Source organism: Solea senegalensis, linkage group LG21 (genome assembly GCF_019176455.1).
Source record: "Solea senegalensis isolate Sse05_10M linkage group LG21, IFAPA_SoseM_1, whole genome shotgun sequence".
Lineage (NCBI taxonomy): Eukaryota > Metazoa > Chordata > Actinopteri > Pleuronectiformes > Soleidae > Solea > Solea senegalensis.
Genome location: NC_058040.1, coordinates 17,448,318 through 17,472,987, shown reverse-complemented (window position 1 = coordinate 17,472,987; position 24,670 = coordinate 17,448,318). Strand labels below are relative to the sequence as shown.

The window sequence follows — 24,670 nt, the reverse complement described above, 5'->3', positions numbered from 1 at the left end:
TACCGAAAACATGCTAAAATAGTTTGAACTAGGTTCTGTGTAAAATGAACATGTAAACACCAGGACACAAAACTCTCATGGTCGGTGCAGTGGTTAGCACTCTTGCCTTTGCAGCAAGATCCAGGTTCACAACCCAGTTGGAACAAAGGCCTTTCTGCATGTTCTCCGTGTGTGTGTGTGTGTACGTTCTCTGGTTTCCTCCCACAGACTTGGGGAGGACACCCTGAATTGAGTCTCTGTGGCCCTGTGATGCTGCCTTGCCCTCTGTCAGCAGGGATTGGCACCAGTACGGCCCTCGTGTGGAGGTTAAAGTGTGAAATGACGCCTTGAAACACCACAGACGTCAAACAACAATTTATTAGAAAACAAAACTGCGCGTGTCACAGCAGTGCACTCTTGGTGTACGACAGTAGACACAGTGATTGGTCGAATGAGGCTCGTAGCTCCGCCCAGCCGGCCTCCAGTCGGGTCGACAGGCAGTGCAATGTTTCCATGGCGATGGGGTCCTGTGACAGTGAGCGGAGGTGCAGCTGAAAAAGACAAACAAATCATTAATGATCGACAACATGAACGACACATGACACTGCTGATCTCTCATTGGCTGACCTTCAGGAACAGTGCCAGGTAACCGTGAGCCAGGTCAAAGTCCCGCCCACTCGACAACATGCTGTCAATCATGAGAATGAAGGCCATGAAGAGGCTGCTGTCGCTGCCTTCTGCCGCCAGACCGCTGAGCTCCATGGAGACTGCTGATGGCCCACAATCCTTCAGGAGCTGCAGAGGGTGATCAACTACAGCAAGAAATAAGCGAGTGAGAGAGCGATACACTGAAGGCTATCAATAAATCACAGGTGTTTTCATATGAAAACATCTGTTACCATGACGATGTATGAATTTCAGATTCAGACTCACATGACCCAGAGTCCATCGCCGTCTCCAGGGCAGTCGCAAACTTTGTCTTCTGAGACATTGAACCCCAGCTCAGCACCTTCGACTGTAACACGACAACATGACATAAATCACACTGCACACTGTCTCACAGTGGCATCAGTCAAGTCCTGTAGTTGTACCTGTGTTTCCTGTTCGTCTGCTGAGGCCAATGTGAACTGCGGCGTGAGACCAGGAATTGTGGGCAGGAAAAAGGGAGCTGCGGTCGGAGCCACAGGGGGCGCTGCAGGTTTGTTCCTTTTCTACACACAGGAAGAAAACAGTGTCATGATGATGATGTTGTCACACGTCAGTGACAGTGCACTTGCATGTAAGATGTCATGTGATACCTTAATGATGTCAAGGTGAAGCAGACTTTTCCATCGAGACTCTGGCAGCAGCGACAGAGTCACCAGCTCTGCCCCCAACTGGTCGGCTGATTTATATGTATCGTCCGTCTCCTCCGATGTTACTTCCTGTTCTTGTTCGTCCGCCGTGACTCCCGGCAGTGTCTCTTCAACTGGTTGGTAGTCAGCCGGGAGGGGGCGGAGCCCCACGGGCCCACATAGGCTCTTATTGGTCCTGAGGGAAGAGAACATCAGGTCAGCTGATCAGTGACGCCATTATTACGTAAACAAGGTGAGAAAATCCTGAGACGAGATTGGTTCAGACCAGAGGTAAAGACCCAGACTGTCAACATGAGCCGTCGCTAGAAAGTCTCCAGTCGGGGACATGGACACGCCCACTGGCGCCATGGCAACCAGGAAACAGTCAACCAGGCTGAAGAGAGAAGAAAAACAAATTATCAAATGTTCACGAATGATTGTAAGTTAATCAACAGTGGACTGTTCCATCCTCACCAGCCTGAGGGGAGGTCCCACGTACGAATGGTACAGTCCATTGCCACGGTGATCAGCCAGCGACCATCAGGGCTGAAAGTCTGAGGACGAAGCACCAGTGTCAATCATTACAATAAGCACAAGACTTAGCATCTGTTAGCATCACAAGCTTTCTCCAACCCACCATGCCGTTAATGTTGCCATGGTGACCCGCAAACTTCCTAACGAGTCGTCTCGTCTCTATGTCGAACACCTGCAGCGTGAAGTCATCCAGGGCTAATGCTAACATCCCGCTAGCATCAGGAAACAGGAGACAAAAGGTTAGCCATCTATATTCAATGTAATCAGCCATCTGTATAATATAATAATGATATAATATATCATCATTGATATAATAATGATGAGTTTACCTGTCTCTGTGTAGCATCATGTTAGCTGGTGCCGCATTTAGCTTCAGCTCCACTTCCTGTTTCTTGGTCTTGAAGCGCCAGAACTTGAGCAGCGTATCGGAGCCAGCGGTGATAGTCAGCTGGTTCAGCGTATCCGTGGCAACACCTCGCACCACACCACTGTGAGCTGGAGCAGGAGGACAGGATTAGCGATGGACAAACAGAAAGGACCAATCACAGAGGAGCAGGTGAGCATACCTTTTTCATCGTCACCATAGCAACCACGGTGCAGACCAGACTGTAGGTTATAGACGTCGACACGTCCGCATGACGAGCCAATCACAGTGAAGTTACCACAGGAAGTGATGGCGACTGCCTGGAAACCGGACGTGAGTAACAGCATGTTAAAAGTTTGATTTTAGTCAGACCAGAATATGCACATGCACCAAAATGTCCTCCACGGAAGTAGGAGACGACTTTTGAGCCTAATTTCAATTCCAAAACTGATTCAATATGTACTAGCTTATAGAGAGATACAGCGCCACCTATGGAGGCCAATAAATAAATGTTTTTCTTTGCATGTATACTCGAACTAAACTGTGCATGTAAACGTAATGAAAGTGATGCAATCAGAGCAACAACAAACAGGTAACGTCGTAATGCGTCATTACCATGGCAACGGTGTCCCTGCGAGAGGACGGTGGCAGCAGGTGATGAGCTCCCATGGTGCACCTCTGGTAGTTCCATGTTGAAGCCGCAAGGCGACCACGATGGCACGTAACGATGCTGTCCCAGTCTGACTGACGGGTAGTAGCTGTCAATCAAAAAGGCAGGGTGAGAGAGTGTCAATCACACAGAGATAGATAGATACAGTAGATGGATAGATAGATAGAACCCACCAGAGGAAAAGGAGGTGATTGCAGGGAGACGTAACGCATTGTATGTTAGACCCTTCTTCTTCTTCTTCTCCTTCTTCTTATTGATGGACCCTAAAAACAAACAAACACACACACATTCAGACCTGTGTGTTTTTCTCACATCTTTTCTGATTGGATGAGAGAAAACGAGCTGTTAAAGCTGCTGTCAGTAATGCTTTTAACGGCCAACTTTATTTAATAACTAGCTATGACTGTGTGAGTGAACTGACCGTGACCCAGGTTCTTATTGAAACGCTCGTGGACAGTGGAGAAAGACTGTAACGTCCCATCTTGACCTGTAGGGGGCAGACACACAGACATAAAATGACAAACATTTAAAGGGGACATATTATGCAAAATCAACTTTTTAACCATTTTAATACTTATATTTGGGACTCTAGAGGCCCCACCAGTCGCCAAAGTGTGGAAAAAGAATACTCATGTCATGTTTTCGTGGTCCCCCTTAGTGTAAGTATAGGCGATAAAACACACGATGTTGAATTCCCTGCGCTTATGACGGCAGCATTTCACCACGAATGTTACCGCCCCACCAGTAAGCGATCAGTGGTGCTGTCCCTAAATGTTTGTAACTGATTTACAGTTTGGCACTGTTCGACTTGATCGTAATGTAGGACGTCTCTTCCCGTGACGGCACTCTCGCTGTTTTCTGCGCACGCTGCCATGTTGATATTGTCAGAGAACTAGTGGAGGAGGAGATGAATGGAGCAGAGGGAACAGGATCTGAGCAAGTGAGCGCTGTAAAGAGGACCCCCTGGAAGAAGTGGGTGTGTGTTTGCCTGTGTCTCATTTGCATATAAAGGGGGACCATGCACGGAAACCGAGTGTTCTGAAAGGGGCGGGTTTAGCAGGATTATTGAACTGCTATGGTACTTCATCCTTGTGGTATTTTGACCAAAGGATGTCACTGACATGTTCATTAGGACACCAGGGAACTGTTTTAATTGGGGAAATAGGGTATAATATGTCCCCTTTAAATTCAATCAGATAAACATTCAGAGTCAGGAGTTAATGATGACATCACTATTTGTTTACCTGCGCTGAGGATGTTTTTTCCGTCATTGCCATGGTGATTGATGGTTGTGGGCGGGGCACTGTGACCGTGACGACTGCGAAGCAATCTGGCTCCGCCCCCCTCCTGGTCAAAAATCCAAACCTTGGAAAAAAAACAAAATAGAAACCAGTTAATAAACAAAAACACTCTCGAGGATGAAGACATGAGGTAAATCTGTTTGTTTTACCTTGATGGTGTTGTCGGCTCCATTCGTGACCATCAGTGGCTCTCCCTGCAGGAAGGTCGCTGCGGCAACAGCCGTGCTATGGGCGTGTCTCTGCTGAGCGACCAGCTGACGGTTTTCCAGGTTCCAGAATGCAATGTGGCCTTGAGGACTTCCAGATGCGATGATGGGAGGACCGTCTGATGGAGCGAGGGAGGGAGAGAGAGAGTGAGGTTTGTACAGTGACTGTAGGATTAAATAATCCAGGATTATTAAATCATCTACGGGTTAGCTGATCAGACACTGAACCACTTTCTTGGACCAGAGACCACCACCTTTACCTGTTCTGAAAGCGAGCGAGGTGATTGGTCCCCAGTCTTGCGTGAAGCTCATCAGTGTCTCGTCCATGCGGATATTGTGAATGATGATGCGGCCTGTTGCCGTGCCGACGCCGACAACATCCACTGCTGGACTCTGGGAAATTTAGTTTTCATTAACAAAATAGAAAACAAACAAAGAAAAATCTAATGGTAGAAGCAACTTTTTTTTCTTCTCATGATTATTAATATTGTGACTCACCTGTTGCAGAACAGTGACCCCTGCTGACCAACCAGGAAACGTGTACAACAACTTGCTGAAGACAAAAAGAAAAACAACAATCAGCTCTGTGTGCGTTAGGTCTGCAAAGACAAGTCAACAGAAGCAACCAAAACCACGCCCCCCCCCTCACCTGGTCTTGATGTTCCACAGCTGCAGTGCACCCTGGGAACTTCCCAACAGTATCTTGTTCAGGTATGTACTCGGGTGCATCATGGCTGTCACGTCAAAGGTGTTTGGGTCAAACTGTAGATGCAGGTATTCGTCTGAGGGGAGGAAAGAGCAAGGCATGATGGGTAACAGGACAGGTAAAAGGAGCTATCTCAGAAACAAGTTTAAAAGTGTGGCTATTTCCTGTTATCATTAAAGAAGAAACTATGATCCCTAATATAAGTACAAATAAAATGAAATGTAACATCACTCTTTTAGTGCCATTCTTCATAAAACAGAGGATTTATTGAATAAAAATGCCTTAGGATGTTGTACTGTTCACTCTTGATACCTTATATGTCATGCTGTAGCCACACGTCGCACATGTCTAGAACAAATTGGTTTCTGCTACAGATTAAGTGGAAACAGCAGGTGAGTGTAACTGTGGCCCCGCCCGCCTTTACTCACCTCCACCCTGTGCGTCCCACACTATGACTTCACCACCACAGTCAGCAGAGATCAGGTGATCGCCCAGAGGAAGCAGCAGACGCACTTCACATTTGTGACCCTCGTATCGCATCACAACCTGTAAAGATAGTTTTTCTATTGATGAGTAAGCAATAAAGAATAATCATTCTTTAACACTAACAACAACGTTAACTAACTAACGACAACGTTAACTAACTAACAAACTAAGAATTGTTCAGCTAAACATTTGTTGTGAACCTCTTTGTTTCGGGCAAAGGCGCTGACGACTTTTCCGGCTGCCGCGAACACCAACATCCTGTCTGCGGCCACATAGGTGATGTCATCAGGCAGGCTGTTACCTAGGCAACGACAAGACAGCACAGGAACCGGTCAGAGAAACGGAGAACTGTCAGCGGCAGTAAATTCAGTGGGTTTTAAAGTGTTTAAATACTCACTGACGGCAACAATCCCCAACCTGTTCACCTGAAAATCGATCAATACAGTCAATCAATACATGTCATGTTAAACTGTTTCACTTTAATGTTAGACATCCTTTTCCAACAGGAAACTGAAGACTGTGTCACTTTGTAAAGTGCTCATTCCCTCACACCAAAGTCCATAGAAAATATGAGCATTTGTACGTCACAGCTCACAGGATTCACTGATGCATCCATTGGTAGTTGATTTTCCAGTTCAATGTTTACAATCTCCCATTGAGACACTCTTTCATTCAGAGTCACACAGTTGCCACATGAGGCAGCAGGAGACCAGCAGCTCCTGACTCCCCTGTGAGATAAATACACTGATTTTCTCTATGGAGTTTGGTGCAGGAGTGAGCCATTAACAAAGTGACACACAACCTCGAAGATAATCTATTAGGTGAGTTTTTCTGGGTCTTTGGCTGGTTGTTGACATAGGGGGCGCTCACAACAGTCTGACTACACACACTTAAAAAAATCCTGAATTATCCCTTTAACGCGTATGGCAGCCATGCATGGACAAACATGTGAACAATATATGTATAACCACGTGAGTTAAGTTTCTTACGTTGTACGTGTGTAGACATTTACCGACCGCCGTCACCAGGTAGAACTCCCGGTGCTTCTGGTGGAAACGGAGCGCGTGCGGCACGTGGTTGGAATAAAGACCCAGAACCCGAAAACCGGTGAACAGAGAGCTGCCGCCGCCCGCGAGACTCCCGCCACCCGGCATGTCCGGTATAAACAGGCAAGTTTACCGTAGAAAACGCACAATATCAGGAATAACGTAGGACGAAAACACACGGGGCCGACTCTGATTCAAGAGGGCGAGGGGAACTGATTCCGAAGGGAAACAAGCAGTGACGACTAAGTAGTTCCGCCTTGAGAAAAGGTTTGTTCCCTTTTTCCGATTGATTTTAGCGCCGCTTTTGCCATTGAATAGAAATACAAATTCTTGTTTTTTTTAAATATACATTTAATATGAATATGATTTAAAATAAAATTTATTTGCTACTCAGTCATAAAAAGTACCAAAATACGTTAAAATAATATAATAAAGCTTCAAATGTTTGAAATACAAATTTAAAATTGGACACGACAGGTAAAAGACAAAACAAATGTGCAACAGTTTCACATGGTACTTTATTTCTGCCGACTCATTTACAGAATAACACACTGGATAATTTGAGTTTTCAAATTTTCAAAAAGCTCAAGTGCAGTTTCAAATTTGTGACAAAATTATATTGTTTATTTTGTAAAATCAGTGCTTTCCTTTGATTGCAATATGAATGTGTACAATCACAAATAATTTAATCTAAAGCTACATTTATTTAATTTATACAACTTTATACAAATAAACTGAACGACCAATGAGCTGTCCAATGACCAATCAGTATTTAAACACAAGCACAGGTCATGCTGGGACAGGAAGTGACTTGGCTTTACTTTTGTGACATGTCGTTGTTGGCAGGAAGTGACACAAACTGCTGAGACATGGGGGGGCTGTTACTATAGCAACAGATGGAGTCAATCAGGGGTGGCAGAGCTTTTTGGCTGCCATGGTGTCACTTAGCAGTTGTTAGTGAAATTTCCACTAGACACTTCCTGTCGACCAGCTGACTCTGTTGAAGGTCACGTCTCGTCTCCATAGCAACACTTTTAGCTGAGCCTCCCATCCAGCAGCAGCAGTCTCAGCACAGTCCTCGCCGCCGCAAGCAGAGCTCCGTGCAGCGCATACTGCGTCACTAGTGCCCCGAAGCCTCGGTAATAGCCAGCCACACCCTCCCTGCGGCGGATGGAGTGGAGGCATTCGGAGAAGCCTTCGTATTGCGTGTTGACCGGCATGACCAGTGGACTGTTACCGTTTCCAACGGCAACCACGCCGTCTGTGGCATCGATGATGGTGCGTGTGCCCTGCAGGCTGAGGCGGTGCAGCGCCGTCTCTAGAGGAAACACGAGCACGTCTGCCACAAGAGCGCCTGCCCATGCTGCAGCAAGCTCAGGGAAGTAGTTGTCCAGTGGGTTGGACGGCTCCGTCCACTGCTTCTTGGTGCGCTGGTGCAGCCAGAGCACCACTCGCTGCACGCAGGACATGACGACGTAGCGCAGTATGGCGTGCAGCGCAGCAGGAACCAGCAGAGCGCTGAGAGGGAGCAGACGCCGACTGTGGGGAGCACCTACACCCAACAGTCGAGCCACACCTTCACGGATGCAGTCGAGCAGACCGGACGATGATTCATCACGCACAATTTCGCTCTGAGGACAAAAGAGAGGCACCATTTAGTAACATTCTGGAGCTTTAATGACATCACATGATGTGTGAACTAAAACAAAGCTCCACAACTATGATAGAAATTAAATTAGTTTTTTGATCAATAATCAATCGTCAGTGGTAACCTGGACTGTCTCGATGAGGCTGGCACAGTAAAACGGAAGCGCAACCACAGCTGTTAACCTGAAAGTGAGAGAGAGAAAAACATATTTACCAACTGATAATGATTGATCACCCGATCAAACAAAAAAGTGGACTGACCCTTTAAGTAGGAAATGTCCAGCTAGCTGTTTCATGGTCCATCTGTGTGGAAGATCCCTGAAGACAGAAAACATAAGGCGACAGTATTACTACCACAGTACTACTAATACTACTACTACTACGACGACTATTACAGTAATATTTTGATACACCATGTAAATTCTGTAGTAGTTTGTTACCGTGGTAACGGTGTGAACTCGCTGATGATGCCTTCGGCGCCCAGTGTAATGCCGTGAACGATGAACGTGCTGGTCATCCCCTTCCACAGACACTTCACACCCTGAACAGATGATCAGTTCTCAGTATTGATTATTGATAACTCATCACTTAAATAATATTCACAGTGACCTCACAAATTACTTACGAACAACCAGTTTTCTCACCTGAGCCTTGGTTAAAGCGTACATGACGGAAACGGTGCTGAATGGAGTCAGGTGGTAACAGCGGGCATGGTAGTTCACCTGTGTCACATAGGTAAAGTGTCAATACAAGTTAAAATGCCACAAAGTCCACAACCACAGAGACGAGATGATGAACCAACCTGACACTGTCTGCGGAAGACGATACACGGGTGAGAGAGGACGTTCTCTGTGAACAGACTGAAAACACACACAAACAGTTCCCGTCAGTGCTTTTATTGTGAAAATTATGACATTGACAAATTATGACAAAAAATTGAAAAATTATAATACTGACAGCTTTAGGAACAAAGACAGTGATCTACCTGACAAGTCCGATTCCAAAGCCGGCAAATCGATTCATCTGCTCTGTAACACCAAGAGAAAAAATTGTTTGAAATACTAGAGAAACTCACAAACCTGAATCATCAAATTATATACTCTACCTCGACTAAGACGACGATGACAAAAAAACAAACAAAAAAAAAAAAACCTTATACATCACACTTATGACAAGCCCTTCATAGTTTGGCTTACTTGAAGCTCTTACTTACTTCTAGCTCTTATTTGTACCCAAAAATGCACTTAAATGCACTTATTGTAAGTCGCGTTGGATAAAAGCGTCTTCTAAATGACATGTAATGTAATCTAATATATAATTAGGATTTTTGATGAAAAAAAACCCCCTGAATAATATTTATATACTATACTTCATTAAAACATATATTTATGATTTGAAAACTATAACATAAACTAGGTTAAATTAATGTAAAAAAACTCGAAACTCACTAGTTTACAGTTAGCCTGTTAGTCTGTATGTGACAAAGAAACGATTTTAAGCGATAAAAAACATTAACAGTGAGTAATGAGATCCCAGGAATGACAAAAAAAATCGTCAATATTGCAAAAGAGTGACTAAAAGGCTATTTAGCGCAAATATACATACATACACACATATATATATATTTACATACATACATGTATATATATATACACACACAGTGATTTATTTATTTACGGCTCTTGTCTGACACTAAAAATTTAATATCTCCGATTTAAAAAAACAACAACAAAATGTATGGTTAAGAGTAATCACAATAATATCGTGTATCGCAATTGTTTGTCATGAAAATCGTGACATTAAATTTTCATATGTCCAATGACAACGTAAAGGTTAATAAGCCTGTGTGTGCCTGCTAAATAACAATTAGCATGGTAAATACAAAACAGACTTAAGACTGCTACACAGCAAACAATTACCCTTCAAATAAAAAACAAATACCCTGGAAAATATAATACAAATATTTAGCCTACTAGTAAGGATAATGATAGTAATAGGTCGCTAATTAAACATATTTATAGACGGTTAACCAGTGGTTAACCAGTGGTAGAGAGTTAGCCTACAGGCTAACCTCTATCATCACTGCGCCTGTTAGCCATGTAGCTAACGCTTCCCGCACCGACCTACCGCCAGGTGGTACGCCGGGCTGCGGGGCGTCCCAGCCGCCTGCGACTCCGCGACCTCCGTGCTCTCCCAGTTGCTCGTCATGCTGCGGTGTCTCTCCGGTGTGCAAGTTGCGGCTGCCGGGGATGTCCGGCGGCGTGGTGACCCAGTGCTGCTGCAGCTCCGTTGGGGCTCCGGCGCTCCTCAGCGGGTAGCTGGCTCCGTACAGCGAATCATCGCGGCCCCGGTAACCGAGCCCATCGAAGCTGTCCGGCCGCCTGGAGGCCATCACAGCACCAGCAGCGGGAGAAGCCTGACCGGGAGCCGGTTAACGTATGTAGACACAATTACGTCCCGATTAGGAGACGAGAGAAGTGGAATCCGAAGGATTTGACCCGACACACACATCCAACTGTCACCTGCAAACAGGAAGTTGTAATACGTAAGTTCCGGTAGGCACGGAAACATAAGTACAACGGTATTAATTTGCATTTGTCTAATTTCTCTGTAAATATAAATTCTTAATACTTGTAAATGTAAATTTAACCAATTATTATTGTAGTGTAGTACCTGTTCAATGTCCCCTTGCATTTCTTATCCAAACAATGTCAAAGTGTGTCCTGCACACACTGGTGCCACGTTTGAAACCTGTCAACACACATGTGTGAAACAGAGACATTTCCTGCTTTTTTTATCCTGACAAAGTAAAAGTGAACACTGCACACACACACCGGTGTGTTCTTTCAACAAAGAGCATTCAAGTGTGTTGCTGCTGTAATCTGAACATAGATCAAAGGAAGATGAGGGTGACATCTGTTCCCACTCATTTCTCCATGTGAGACAGAACAGAAGTGACACATCTGTCACATTTCTCATCTGAACATTGCCAAAGATGCCACCCAAGCCTTTACGGGACCCTAAGCAGAATCTACATTTTTGGGGCCTCTCTCCTCCCACCTTGGAGTCACCTGTGCTTGACTATTATTGCTACAAATACAAAATTATGATTTGCTAGTGGCTTAGTATTAATTTGCACTTTCATTCAAAGTAAAACACTGAGTGTGGTGATAATGAACATCACACTATTTATATCAGTCATTCATTCATTCATTCATTCATCTTCATCTTCATCTTCTATCACTTTATCCTTCACAGGTTTGCTGGTGCCAGTCACAGCTGACACGGGGTGAAAGGCAGGGACACAAACAACCGTCCACTCTCACACTCACTGTCAATTTGGAGTGTCCAATTTGCCTAATCCTCAAAAATGCATGTTTTTGGACTTGTACATACTCAGTAGGACAGAGAATGTGTTCTTTCTCTCGAGGTGGCAAGAACAAGAACAAAGTTAGTTCTGGCCAGGACATTTCACACTTCAGGAGAAACTCCTGAAAGTGTAAAACTCTGAGGAAGTCAAGACATCTCCACATTAACCACGCCCTCTTTTTTTCTGACCAATCGTACAATAGTTGTCAGACAGAGACAGACGGAGAGCTTTCTGTGCATAGTATGTGCAGGCCTTTCTTTAGCAGCTGCTTAGTTTGCATAGGCCTTGGCCTGATTGTGATGGCACTGCACTTACTAACTGCCTTTAGTAGTCACCTGCCATGTTTGAAGCATATCCAGCCAGACATTGGACAGTTATGCGACAGACAGACAGACATACCTTGACAAACCGTTTGCTCCTCTGGATTTCATCTTTAATCGTAACATCGTGTCTTGTGACATTCAGGCCCATCCACCCTTCCATCACAGAGGTGAGTGTAACCTGCTCCAATCACGTGATCAGTGACCACTACACCGCCATTATCACTATGAATCTCAAAACCAGTACAAAACTGATTCTAATACAAACAAATGTTTGTATTGTTTGTTATTTTTGAGGACAATTATGGTCCTGAATCTGTGGTTTGCTTCTAAATATCTGCATCCTAAAATATTTGCTCATTTGAAAGATTTACACACATATATAAACATTTTAAATAGATTTAAACAGGAAGTTTTGTTTTGAAGTTTCTGATTGAAAAAAAAAAACAAGCCGACAATGTCTTCCTCTTAAACTTTATTCTTTTTTTATTACAGCATTTATGACACAATTAAACAACTTCCAGATAAAAGTTTCCTTCATCGTGTTTGAATCATACAACTCAAGATTTATAGACTCACTCTTAATGCACCACAAACACTGACAGCACCTAGACAAAAGTGAGTGGGACACGATGTACTGTACGCAGTAGTGAGTTGTCCCGGCAACTCATTGGTCCATTAAGTAAACTCCGCCTACCTCCGGTGTGAATCACAACTATGACAAACGAGGACAAGACATACGAGGATGACAGTTTGGCGTCAGTCAGTAAAGGTCACCAGTGTACACCGTGGCATTTCCAATCATTGCCACTTTAAGGCAAAACGGTGTGGCGTTTAAGGCCCAGGGGGAGAAAACACAGAAGACTAGACACTGTGACTTTCATTTATCTTTTTCCAATCTCTTTATACTTTTAAAAAAACAAAAAACAAAACCTGAACTCCGAGAGGACAGTCCTCAGAAACAACGTGAACTGATGATTTTTTTAAAAGAATATTTTTTTAAAAAATGTGTCGTGTAAACAAGAAAGTAATTTTATAGTTTCAGGTCTGTGGATGAATTCACAGACGCACCACATGATTCGTGATTTTTCCAATTAAAACAAACAAACCAAAAAAACAAACCTTTATCTTTTTTTACAATTGCAGTTAAATCAAAAGAATCTAAAATTGATGTATAAGGTATATAAAGAGTGTGTCATTCATAAATTAAACTTAAATACCATGTTGTGATTGATGGCTCATTCGGCGAGCTGCTAACAACGCTAACTAACAGATTAGTGTATGTAAGATTTGTCTACATTGACTAGCAGCAGCTACGGCTAACCTTCTAGTTGTCATGGCACAAAAAAGGAGGAATTAAGGACAGGAGGAGGATTGGCCAGTTCAAGCTCTGATTGGCTGGCTCAACCACTAGAAAGTGTGTAGAAAAAAAACAAAAAAAACATCAGGCAAAACCATAACAAAATGTGTGATTTTGTGTGTAGCAAAAAAAGGATGTTTACTGGCCAAATGTGTTGGTTAATGGTGTGTTGGTTAATGTGTACACTAATCTAATGTTAATAACTCAGTGTTACCATGGATACTGAATAATTAGTTTCTTGTTATTTTCAAGTGCTACCTGAAACACCACCACCGCCGCCTCTGGAGGGCAGTAATGAGTGTGTCACACTCAGTTGTTTGTTATCGATTGTGATCAGCAGAAATGAAATCGGTCAACACTCCCCCGCTCTCGCTCTCTCATGTTTGCTAATGACAGTGCTCGGTGATGTCGACGACCACCGCTCTCCTCCAGCTGAACAGGAAGTAGCCCATGCCGGCTCCGGCTGCCACGGCGATGCAGAGGTAACCGTTGTAGGTCATGAAGACGAGCATCAGGAAGTAGCTCACGACCACCTGGATAATGTGCAGCAGGGTCTGCAGGAAGTGGCTGGGGCTGAGCAGCCGCTGCCTGAGAAGACAACAGAGGGGACATGTTAAAGTTCTGCACAGCAGCGGTGATTCCTCTAACACGGTAAGTGAAGCTCAGCTTCCTCTAAAATCTCGTCAAATATGTACTGCGTTTTTACATTTCAATACTAAACGTGTGCTAAGATTAGAACGTGTCAGTTCTAGTTCATGTTGTCTAGTTCATTTTGTATTCCAGATAGCAGCCACCACATTAAAACCACTTGAAGCTAAACTTCAACTGTTCTCTATGGGATGGCACAGAATAGTTTTTTTTCCACTGCGTTGACCTTGGCAGTGTTTGGACAAAAGCAACAAAAACTTCCACGGAAGCTCAGCTTCTCTGGGAGTGAATGGAGCAATGGGCAGGAGCGTGGACACTGGGCTTCTGCCTGATGATTGGCGGAACCAGTTTTTTATTGACATCTTTGCAGAAACATACACGACAGCGGAGCCTTTTCTACCTCAGTCCTGTGTGGATTTTGCGAGGAATGTCTGTAGACAAACAGCCGCCCGCTGTGTGTTATTTGCTGGGTGATAGAGACCATTTTCATTTGTATAATATTATAGCATTTCAGTTTTACAAAGTTATTCTTTTGCAGAATTTATGTAAAATAACATAAAATGGCCTAAAATTAGCTTCCCCTGTTCTGCACACGTCTTATCGTGCTCTTCCACTATGCAGTTCTAGCACGGCTCAGCATGGCTCGACTCACATTTTCTCAGTACTTGGTACCTCATGCTTTTTTTAATGGTACCTGCTCTGATGAGGTTCCAAGTGAGCTGAGCCGATATTATTTGACGTCAACACAGGGTAAAAACATACGGGAGAAAAAAACTGAAAACTGTAAAGATTAAAATTCATTAAAATGAAGTGAGTTATAAAATAATAGTAATTGTTGTTATTAATAATAGAGACAAAACAGTCAGACACCCAAAGATCAAACACAACAGTTTAACAGTAGGGATTCACCGACACCACTTACATTTTTTTACTTGTTGCCAATAGACCTGACGTCACACAACCAACCAACCAACCTCTGACACACCCACTGGCCAAAAAGAATACAATTCATCCCATAATATATAGTAGACAGCACATAAATCAGGCAATATGTCAGAAAACTCTTCTCTTCACCGGCAGTTTTCGTCATAATAGAGAGAATGTAATGTAAATAGTTCCTTAATTTACAGGAGTTACCCACAAAATCCATTGCTAGCGCTTACTCCCCCATCGCTTGCTGTGAGCATGTTTCATAGCTTCATCTCCAATGTTCTCCTCCTGTTAGCCTGTCTCTGAATAATGTCTTGTCATCCCAGGTCACAACATCTATCCACCGTCTTCACATTTATGATGAAAACCTTTATGCTGGCGAAGAGGCCGTTTCCTGCCAGGTGGGCGTGTCAGTCCCCCGTTACGTCCAGAGCTCCACACCAAGAACTGATACATCAAGTACGTACTTACAGTTACAGTGCAATACTTGCAATTAATCTAATAATTTAATTAATATAATTCAACATATTTTCATCCAATATTTTGTTCTCTATTTATGCCAATTAGTACCAAACAGGTTTTGTATAACATTACATTTATCTTCCATCTCACTGTGTAGCTTTGCTTTGCAAACATGAGCCAGGAGGAGCACTTCCTCTCCAACAGCTGGTCAAAGATAAACTTATAAACTGGTCAAAGTGTGTGTTTTACAAACAAAACACTGGCGTTACGGTCGTGTTTTCACGTCATGGGACACTCTTTCACTCTCACTGTGTGTGTGCGACCGACTAAGTAAGGGGAAATGAATGTGAGAGGGTGAATGCCCTTGCAAAAGATTGCAAAACACTCGCCAAACTAAAATAATGGCTGTAATAAAGCAAATATGAGTACATGCGCCTCGTATCAGACTGACACACAATACCGGTTTGAGCATTGGTGCATCCCTAGTAGACAGAACCAGAACCCGGACCAAGATATGAACAAGGATTCTTACAGTTACCTGTTGCTTCTTGAGAGGTTGGACTTTACTTTGACTTTCAAAATAGGCTCCGCCCCATCCATGCTGACATGAACAAGTGATTATTTTGTTTAAATGTGAATCTACCAATTTCTACTGACAGAAAACAGAAAAAATGTGTGAAGGCCTCCGTCCAGGTTTGCCACCTACCCGACAGTTTTGTGCGTCTCCATCAGCACTGTCCCATCAGACCCGGGGAGCGGCATCGAGTTGTAGCGCACGTTGACTTGACTGCGACGCAGCAGAACCTCACGGCCGATCTTTAACCCCTCATACAGGATGGCCAGCAAGAAGACACCAATACACGCCCCGGCCATTTCTTGTTGTACAGGAGGAGAAGGAGGCGGGGTTATTGTCAAGAGTTACAGGATGAGCTCATGGTTCAAGAATGTCTGTCTGTGGTTTGACCTCTGACCTCCAGGAGTGTTGATGAGCAGTCCGCTGAACAGCAGCTCCACATTTTTGTAGCCAAAGTAGAAACTCATCATCTAGGCAACAACAACAACAGTTGGCGTTAGCATTGAAGCATTAAAGGCTGAAACATTAAAGGCTTTTCCGTTATAGAGTTCTAACTCGACTCAACTCTACTCAGTTTGGCATCAGTCGCGTCGTTTTCCGTTACTATAGTACTTCCTCAACGTGGGCGGGGTCCTCATAGCACGGCTACACAAAACTGCCGTGGCGTCGTTTTATATATGACACAAACACAAACTAGTGTCTAGTGAAGAAATTGTTTTCAGTGGAACTGAATCATTAGAATCAGTTCATTAAAAGGATCAGTCCAGTACTTCCTGCATGACTGGAGCACAGACTCTGTCTGACAGTCCTTGAACTGAAATACAGTGGCAGGGGTTAATAAAGCGCTGGCTTTCATCAGTGCTGTTGCTAAATATGCCAGACTCCTCAATTAAATATTGACATTTTAGACATTTCCTTTGCTAAATGTTGGAGATTAACACGTCTTCAGGATTTTTAAGTCTTTTTAACTGATCTAAAGTTCCGCAATGTTCGCTTTGATTCTTGTGTCTGACGTCGCGCTCATGACTCTTCCAGTGACGACACTCTCTGACCAATCAGTGGCCGGCAGTCTGTTGACGTCACATTTTAGAAGCAGGTACCAGACCACTATCCCTAATGGAAAAGCAAAAAGAATGCAGCTGCTCTCACCATCATGTGTCCACCACTGCCACCGTGTCCTCCGTGATTTCCTCCTCCACCATGGTCATGACCGGTGGTGGGTGTGGCCATGGTATGGTCCATGTGGTGGTCGTGGTTGTGTTCCATCTCTTATGATGCTGTGGCAGCTAAACAACAAGAACGACTCACGTTAGTCCTCTACGGGAAAGCCGGTCCCACCTTCCACACCCAGCATCACTTTATAGAACCTGAACTTTAATTTATGCACCATGTATATTAAATGTGAGACACAACCCCCCCATTTGTTCTTTTTCCCCCAACCAGTTTCCGAATATAGTTAAATATTTTTTTTACAGTAACTGTAGTAACATAAAAGATCATGAATTAGTAAAAACTGAATGTTATTTGCTCTGTTGTCGAGTTGTAGTTCTGTGTAGTGTCAGTTTGCCAAAAAGCTACTGTTGTGTGCTCTCGCCATCATTCAGTTCAGTTATTGTCGTCAGCAGAAAGACCTGTTTTACCTGCGGCTGCATGTAAGTGACAGGAAAAGATATCATCTCTTTTTGTTTGTTTCCTTCTTTGTTCTGTTTTAGTGTAGTCTGTGAATCTGTCACTGTGCTGTGATGTCACTGTATGACATCGAAGAGTAAGAATAGCCAAGAGAGTTGTACATAGTTTTTTTCAAGTTTTCGTCCTGTGCCAACCAGCCAATGTGTTTTCTGGGTTCATACGGTGTACACAGTGGTATTCACTGATGTTTCCTCAAAGTCTTATAACAGATTTTGATGTAATAACACATTTTAACAATACTAGTTCTGTGCTAGTTCTGCGTTTAACGCAAATTCTCTAAAAAAATGGCATCAGCACAAACAAGCAGCATCACCCATCCCTAGTGAAATCACAGCTGCTGAATTTACTGTGATCATCTGTGAGACTGAAGAAACTTAAAACCAGAAAGTCTCTGTAACTTTGTACACATGAACACAACTTATTTGAATAAATAAGCTTCATGTTAACACGGCGATCTAAATATTCTAGTCCAATACGGCTTATTCTGAAAGAAATTTGGTTTATGTCGATTGTTATTCAGTTCCAATCGTGACTTTGTGGTTTGGGTGGTTCATGGCGATGCCTGATGAAAATATGATATTGATATTGATATTGCGGATAGTGAGAGAAATCTGGTGGCAACAAATGGTATTCTGGTTACTTAAAGTGGACATATTATACCCTATTTCCCCCATTAAAATAGTTCCCTGGTGTCCTAATGAACATGTCAGTGACATGCTTTGGTCAAAATACCATAAGGATGAAGAATCATAGTAGTTCAATAACCCTGCTAAACCCGCCCCTTTCAGAACGCTCGGTTTTCGTGCATGGTCCCTTTATATGCAAATGAGACACAGGCAAACACACACCCACTTCTTCCAGGGGGTTTCTGATTTGTCCTCTTTACAGCGCTTTACAGCTCTATTCGTCTCCCCCTCCCTCCACTAGCTCTCTGACAATATCAACATGTCAGCGAGAGTGCCGTCACAGGAAGAGACGTCCTACATAAGGATCGAGCCGAACACTGTCCAACTGTAAATCAGTTAAAAACACTTTAACTGAACAGAAGATCAGCGGTGACACAGAGAGTGCAGCACCGCTGATTGCCACCGCGGATCGCCAGCGGCGCGCTGAATAAACTGTATGTTGCTGTATCAGACCGGAGACTGTGCTCCGGAGACCTCACCACCGCTGACCAGCTCCGGTGCTCCGGCGAGCTGGCGATCAGCGGTGGCGATCACCGTGTAAGCTGAATAAACTGTATGTTGCTGTATCAGATTGTGTGTTCGTGTGTTCGCACCACTTCACATCAGACTGCGACCAGCGGTTGCCGTATTTAGTCAGGGGACGTATTTCACCGACGTACAAACACACAAATTGTTAAGAAAAGATCACATAGAGCTCATAACTGACCGATCAGCGGTGCTGCACTCTCTGTGCAGCGGTGCTACACTCTCTGTGTCACCGATAGTCTAAACTGCCGCTGGCGATCAGCTGATCGCACCACTTCACATCAGACTGCGACCAGCGGTTGCCGTATTTAGTCAGGGGACGTATTTCACCGACGTACAAACACACAAATTGTTAAGAAAAGATCACATAGAGCTCATAACTGACCGATCAGCGGTGCTGCACTCTCTGTGCAGCGGTGCTACACTCTCTGTGTCACCGATAGTCTAAACTGCCGCTGGCGATCAGCTGATCGCCACCGCTGATCGCCAGCGGCGCGCTGAATAAACTGTATGTTGCTGTATCAGACCGGAGACTGTGGAGACCTCACCACCACTGACCAGCTCCGGTGCTCCGGCGAGCTGGCGATCAGCGGTGTTGTTTCTATCGGTGACACAGAGAGTGTAGCACCGCTGCACAGAGAGTGCAGCACCGCTGATCGTCAGCGGCGAGCTGCATAAACAGCTGCTTTATGTGATTGTATCAGACTGAGTCTGTGCTCCGGTCATGGAGGACGTACTGAACAAATATGTTTAATCAGGACGTGTCAGAATGGTCAGTTATGAGCTCTATGTGATCTTTTCTTAACAATTTGTGTGTTTGTACGTCGGTGAAATACGTCCCCTGACTAAATACGGCGACCGCTGGTCGCAGTCTGATGTGAAGTGGTGCGAACACACGATTGCTGACTTTATCCGGCACATTAGCTTCATATATAAAATCCTCTGTAAAACACTGTGCTCCACTGTGCAGCCACCAACAGCACACTTGTCCCGCCGCGTTGACATAATACCGCTCTTTCTCCCTCGCCTGCACTCTCGCAGGGACAAGGTGGAGCTAAGGTGGAGCTTGCGAAGTAAACGTACTGGTGGGGCGGTAACATTCGCGGTGAAATGCGCATGCTGACGTCATAAGCGCAGGGAATTCAACATCGAGCGTTTTATCGCCTATACTTACACTAAGCGGAACCACGAAAACATGACTGAGTATTGTTTTTCCACACTTTGGCGACTAGTAGGGCCCCCAGAGTCCCAAATATCAGTATTAAAATGGTTAAAAAGTTGATTTTGCATAATATGTCCCCTTTAATAGAGATGGTATGGTGAACAGTGAAGGGACGAGCAGAGCAGAAATATATATAAGGGCTGGCTCATTACCATACCTTTGTGGTATTGTGTCTGGTACAAAACTGATATCACAACCATACTGATACAATTATCAGTAGTTTGCGCTTCAACCTGTCTTATAAAAAAGATTCACATTCTATTCACATATATACACTGTATATCATATTTAGGTTCCCATATCCAATTCAGTGACGTTGATGATCCGTAAGAAATGAGAGTGAGCAGCAACAATGACTTTCGTTTATAGTGAAGCTTCTCCTGCTGTTTCAGGACAATGGGACAACTCTGCAGCGCATGTTTAAATGGTTTGTTCTGATTTAATAACTTATGTGAATGGCGTAAATTGCAAATTAGGGCTGCAGCGATTAGTCGATTGATCGATTATTAATTGCTTACTAAATTAATTGTCAACTATTATAGTCAGTTTGAGTGTTTTTCCAATAATTAAAACACAGGTTCGGACTTTTCAGCTTCTTAAATGGGATTCTTTCCTCATATAACAAGGAAATCATTAAAACTGAATTAAAAAAATGAATACATTTGGTCAAGACATTGGAATCAGTTCCAGGTTTTGTAAACGCCGATCAACATTTTTCAACATTTTCTGGAGTTTTGCATTGTCTGCAAGCAAATACACTGAAAACCATTCTTTAAAAAAAACAAAAAACGCTCTCTCGTTTTCTTACCTTAGTTACGCTGATGCCGACTCGTTCACTCAGAGATTCAGACTGAACTGTTCACAACGCAGCGAAGATGTAACCGCTGTAACAGTTTGACGTCACAGAGCAGACGCCCTGCTGTAATCCGATTGGCCGCCTGAGCCCTGAGGCTACAGAAGAGCCAAAGAGCCAATCAGAGCACTCTGCGTTTGCGTCTTGCCACTGGATCATTCGATTACAGCATCGTTAACATTAACAGCGAGAATGGACGTTGCCGCGAGCAGCGCGAGTCAGCATCACTCAGTTCAGTGTGTCCTCTCTTTCTTTAATGACTTTATATGCGGGTTAACTACTGTGACCTTTAACCCGATAACACTGATTAGCTTAAACGACTGAAACTGCACGTACGCTCAGCCCTGCCCCCTGGTGTTTCCTGTAAAAGAGATTTTAATCTCAGTCGGGGTTAATAAAAGAAATTAAAACCCAGGAGTGATGGAGGAACACAGGAATGCAATGGAGGTGGCATCCCACTGAGTCATGTGACCACAACGCCTGATTCCTAGGCTCACATTGACCTCAATGATCCATTCTCCAATTTGCTGAGTCACACACTCACCATAACTGTATAGAGAGCAGAGGGTGATCGATAATTAAATATAGTGTCGGGAGAGAGAGATGAGCTTGTGTTTAACGGCTAATAAAAGCAGATAACAGGAACCTTCATCAGCCAATCCGAGGACAGCACAACAGGACTAAACCTGAATCAGACCTCAGGAGGTTATCGAGTCCTATCTGGGTCTCACCTTTAGACCACAGGTAAACTCACTACCTCTTATTATTGATTAACTTGGGATTATTGATCAGATGAACTCCCAGCAGAGAATCTTGTTAAACGTGATTCACACTGCATCTTATTGTTTTGTAATCCGGTTTTTAGAGGTCATAGTGAGGCTTGGCAATTATGAGATATCACATCACACGAAAAGGAAAAGCTGCCATACTGTGTCAGTGTTTCTGTGATGCAGTCGCACATTTGAGGCTGCAGGCCAAGAACTGAAAATATCACACCTTTTACAAAACAAGCTCAAGAGAATCTGCATAAGTTTTTTCTTTTAGCGCATCAGCATTTATCTTTCCTTGGCTTGGTTCATCCCGTCTCTCTGATTGTATATATTGTCAGGTATACTTATGACAGCCTTCAATGTCTGAAAATATTGATCGTTGGTTCCCAAAACGTGGAAACGTTACCAAAACCTGGAAATGTTCTTGAATGTCTTGTTTTGTCCACAAACCAAAATGATTCAGTTTAACATTTTAACATATGTCGTTGTTATATGGAGCAAAAAAACAGGAAAATATTTACCTTTAACTAAAAAAAAGAATTGTTTTAATTCTTTAAAAATCTCAAAGGTTGACGATTGATTTAGCTATCGATTAATAATTGAGTAATTGTTCCAGCCCTACAGGTGTGTGCAGTGCAGACTTTGATGTGTGTATACGAATAAATTGGTTCCAGTTATTCATTGGTCAATAAGCAGATTAGCATGGCGCTGTTTGTTGTAACTTAATTCTTGACATTTTCAACAGCAGGTTCCCCCTTGTGGCACTTCAAAATAAATCACTGCGTGTAGATTGGATTGTCGCCGATGTCTGAGGATTTTTTAAAACATTAGCAGTGCTCTAAGTTAAAACATTTTCTACGATTCGTTAAGATTTGTATTTTTTTGTTCCTGAAAAATGGAAAACTCTCTAAAAAAGCTTTGTACGTCAATAGAAAAAATAAAATGAACTTGATGGCCAACATGTGTGACTATAGGAGTAAAAGAGATCTAGACAGACATGTGATTTTCCACTCCATATCCAGGGTTGTGAAACTTTTAGGTCTCAGTTCCATTTTAGCCTCAAGTGACAAGAGAATGATGGGAAGATACTTTTTTTACACTTTTTTAAGTGCTCAGTTGAATGTCTAATGTTATTTAGCTGTGGCTTTTCAGTGATTGATCGAGTCATTTTGATTGAAGAAGATAAGTGACCCTGTCACAATGTTTGATTGTTGAGGCCAAAGACAAGATAAGTTAAACGGAGATCAAGATAAGAACTACAGTGAACATCATAGTGGGGAAGAAAGGGACTTTGAACGTGACACGGTTGTTGGTGCCTTTGTCTCTAACATTACAGTGAGTTTACGTAAATACGTGACATATAGTATTTAACCCAGTGATGTTCAGGTATATTAGTGACATATATATGTTGTATTACAACAAATAATAATCTAAAGAAAAATAAATGTTTTAATGTGGTTGCTGTGGTCGCGGGAACGCGCGCGCGCGCGCACTTAAGGCTTAAACCTCCTCAGCTGATGGTCAGAGTGCTACAGAAACACACAAAAAAACACATAAACACAATTCATATCAGGCTGCAAGAGAACCACGCGCGAGCCGAACACACTCCAGGCCCAGTACGGTTCTGTAAACCGCTTCGGGTGAGAGCCTGAGCTCGACCTTCGTCGGGTCAGTCGGAGTCAAACGTTAAATCGGTCCATTTCTCTGTCTGGGTTTTGATGCGTTGGCAAGTGAGGTGCTAAAAGTTAGCAGCAGAGGTCACGCAAACACACCGAGCTCACTCACCCGCAGATGTTCCGGGAATGCTTCTTCTTCTCGTCAAGTTGCTTTCGAAACACGAAAAATAATTTTAATTTTTTTTACAAGAAAACAAAAAGCGAAGGAGGAGAGAAAACAGAGGAGTGGAGAAGAGAAGAAGCTCCTCACCGTCAGCGTCTGTACAACAGCAGCGCTTCCTTCTTCTTCGTCGTCGTCTTCTCTTGATTTCAATGGCGGTTGGCAGCTAGCTTGTAGGATTACATTACCGCCCCCTACCGGTATGGAGTGTGGCTCAATGGACTTATTACAGAGAGACTGAAACAAAACTATATTTTTTATTGTAAAAGAAAAACCATAACAAACAACGTACACAAGAAGAATTTTCACAATACCATACAGTATATGGGTTTTAGTTAATTTTATACGTTTTAAAGACTTAATGTACAACTTGGACTCATTTCAAAAGTAAATATTTTTGTATTTGTATTTTTGCAATTCTAAAACAGTGTTGTAATGTAACAAAGTACAAATACTCAAGTACAAATTTCAGGTATCTGTACTTTGCTATTTGTATTTCTAGCAAATATCCATTCACACACTGCAACATGGGATTAAGTGTCTTGCTCAAGGACACATATAGACTAGCAGAGCCAGAAATTGAACCCACAGCCTTCCAGTTGAAAGACAACTCACCGTACCACTGAGCCACATCACTCAATCCTTACTACCCACTTTTTTAAATACTTTTACTTCTAGAACTTGAGTACATGTTACATAAAAAATTACTTTTGATACATAAGTACAGCAAATGTCAAACACCTAAGACTTTTACATAAGCAATAATATTATAAAAGTGACTTCAACTTCTACCAAACTCTTTTACTCAAGTATCCCTTTAAGGTACTTTATATAAGACTGACAAAACAACATGAATGAAGTTCAGCGGCCTTGTTTTCCCCCAAATGTATCCAAGTGTTATGTCCTCTCTTGAATGAAGTAATGGGAGTAATGGAATTCTTTCTTCAAACCAGAATGCATGTGCTGTGTCACATGAGAAAAATACTACTAGTTTCAATACTATAGTATTTGTGTGATTTAGTCCAGTATGCCTTATCCTTAAGCGTGTTATGACTGTTTCTTCCTTTCAGTTCCGGCCCCCGTCTTCTTCTTGTCCCTACATTCTTATGAATACTGTATAGATGTCCTCCTGTGTCTTCTACATCCCAATAT

General features: G+C 43.1%; 3 protein-coding genes across 4 annotated transcripts; all 3 read right to left on the bottom strand.

The window, feature by feature from the left end:
- Positions 1–339: 339 nt before the first annotated feature.
- On the bottom strand, positions 340–6,850 carry wdr36 (WD repeat domain 36). Its single transcript, XM_044012634.1, has 22 exons — positions 6,570–6,850; positions 5,978–6,005; positions 5,781–5,881; positions 5,523–5,640; positions 5,038–5,170; positions 4,887–4,941; positions 4,649–4,781; positions 4,332–4,507; positions 4,126–4,246; positions 3,303–3,368; positions 3,055–3,144; positions 2,827–2,969; positions 2,414–2,531; positions 2,177–2,342; positions 1,951–2,059; positions 1,788–1,867; positions 1,600–1,707; positions 1,278–1,509; positions 1,071–1,190; positions 913–994; positions 607–791; positions 340–530 (listed from the first exon to the last, which is right to left on the bottom strand). Exons 1-22 carry the CDS (start codon positions 6,732–6,734, stop codon positions 381–383), a joined length of 2,679 nt encoding a protein of 892 aa, XP_043868569.1. The 5' UTR covers positions 6,735–6,850; the 3' UTR covers positions 340–380.
- A 275-nt stretch (positions 6,851–7,125) lies between these two features.
- slc25a46 (solute carrier family 25 member 46) lies at positions 7,126–10,797 on the bottom strand. Its single transcript, XM_044012633.1, has 8 exons — positions 10,401–10,797; positions 9,259–9,301; positions 9,076–9,133; positions 8,918–8,995; positions 8,714–8,814; positions 8,535–8,591; positions 8,399–8,456; positions 7,126–8,257 (listed from the first exon to the last, which is right to left on the bottom strand). The coding sequence occupies exons 1-8, from the start codon at positions 10,663–10,665 to the stop codon at positions 7,661–7,663; spliced, it is 1,257 nt and encodes a 418-aa protein (XP_043868568.1). The 5' UTR covers positions 10,666–10,797; the 3' UTR covers positions 7,126–7,660.
- Positions 10,798–12,425: 1,628 nt separating this feature from the next.
- slc31a1 (solute carrier family 31 member 1) lies at positions 12,426–23,649 on the bottom strand. Of its 2 annotated transcripts, none has more exons than XM_044012155.1 (5): positions 23,468–23,649; positions 17,087–17,223; positions 16,335–16,407; positions 16,070–16,238; positions 12,426–13,911 (listed from the first exon to the last, which is right to left on the bottom strand). In XM_044012155.1, exons 2-5 carry the CDS (start codon positions 17,201–17,203, stop codon positions 13,710–13,712), a joined length of 561 nt encoding a protein of 186 aa, XP_043868090.1. In that variant the 5' UTR covers positions 17,204–17,223; positions 23,468–23,649; the 3' UTR covers positions 12,426–13,709. The 2 variants fall into 2 exon arrangements, with proteins under 2 accessions (XP_043868090.1, XP_043868089.1); XM_044012154.1 differs by lacking the exon at positions 23,468–23,649 and adding an exon at positions 20,868–21,135.
- Between the last annotated feature and the right edge of the window lie 1,021 nt (positions 23,650–24,670).

Bases quoted from the DNA above. Each gene is read 5' to 3' on its own strand.
- slc25a46 (XM_044012633.1), bottom strand. From the start codon at position 10,665: ATGGCCTCCAGGCGGCCGGACAGCTTCGATGGGCTCGGTTACCGGGGC. The intron at 9,302-10,400 runs GTAGGTCGGTGC...TTGGTGTTACAG, and splicing joins GCCCGGCGTACCACCTGGCG to AGCAGATGAATCGATTTGCC. The intron at 8,815-8,917 runs GTGAGAAAACTG...TCATCTGTTCAG, and splicing joins ACGCTTTAACCAAGGCTCAG to GGTGTGAAGTGTCTGTGGAA.
- slc31a1 (XM_044012155.1), bottom strand. From the start codon at position 17,203: ATGGAACACAACCACGACCACCACATGGACCATACCATGGCCACACCC. The intron at 16,408-17,086 runs GTGAGAGCAGCT...GTTGTTGCCTAG, and splicing joins GCAGTGGTGGACACATGATG to ATGATGAGTTTCTACTTTGG. The intron at 13,912-16,069 runs GTAGGTGGCAAA...TTGTCTTCTCAG, and splicing joins GAGACGCACAAAACTGTCGG to GCAGCGGCTGCTCAGCCCCA.
- wdr36 (XM_044012634.1), bottom strand. From the start codon at position 6,734: ATGCCGGGTGGCGGGAGTCTCGCGGGCGGCGGCAGCTCTCTGTTCACC. The intron at 5,171-5,522 runs GTGAGTAAAGGC...TCCTCCCCTCAG, and splicing joins GTGGGACGCACAGGGTGGAG to ACGAATACCTGCATCTACAG. The intron at 1,510-1,599 runs GTCTGAACCAAT...CTCTTCCCTCAG, and splicing joins AGTCTGGGTCTTTACCTCTG to GACCAATAAGAGCCTATGTG.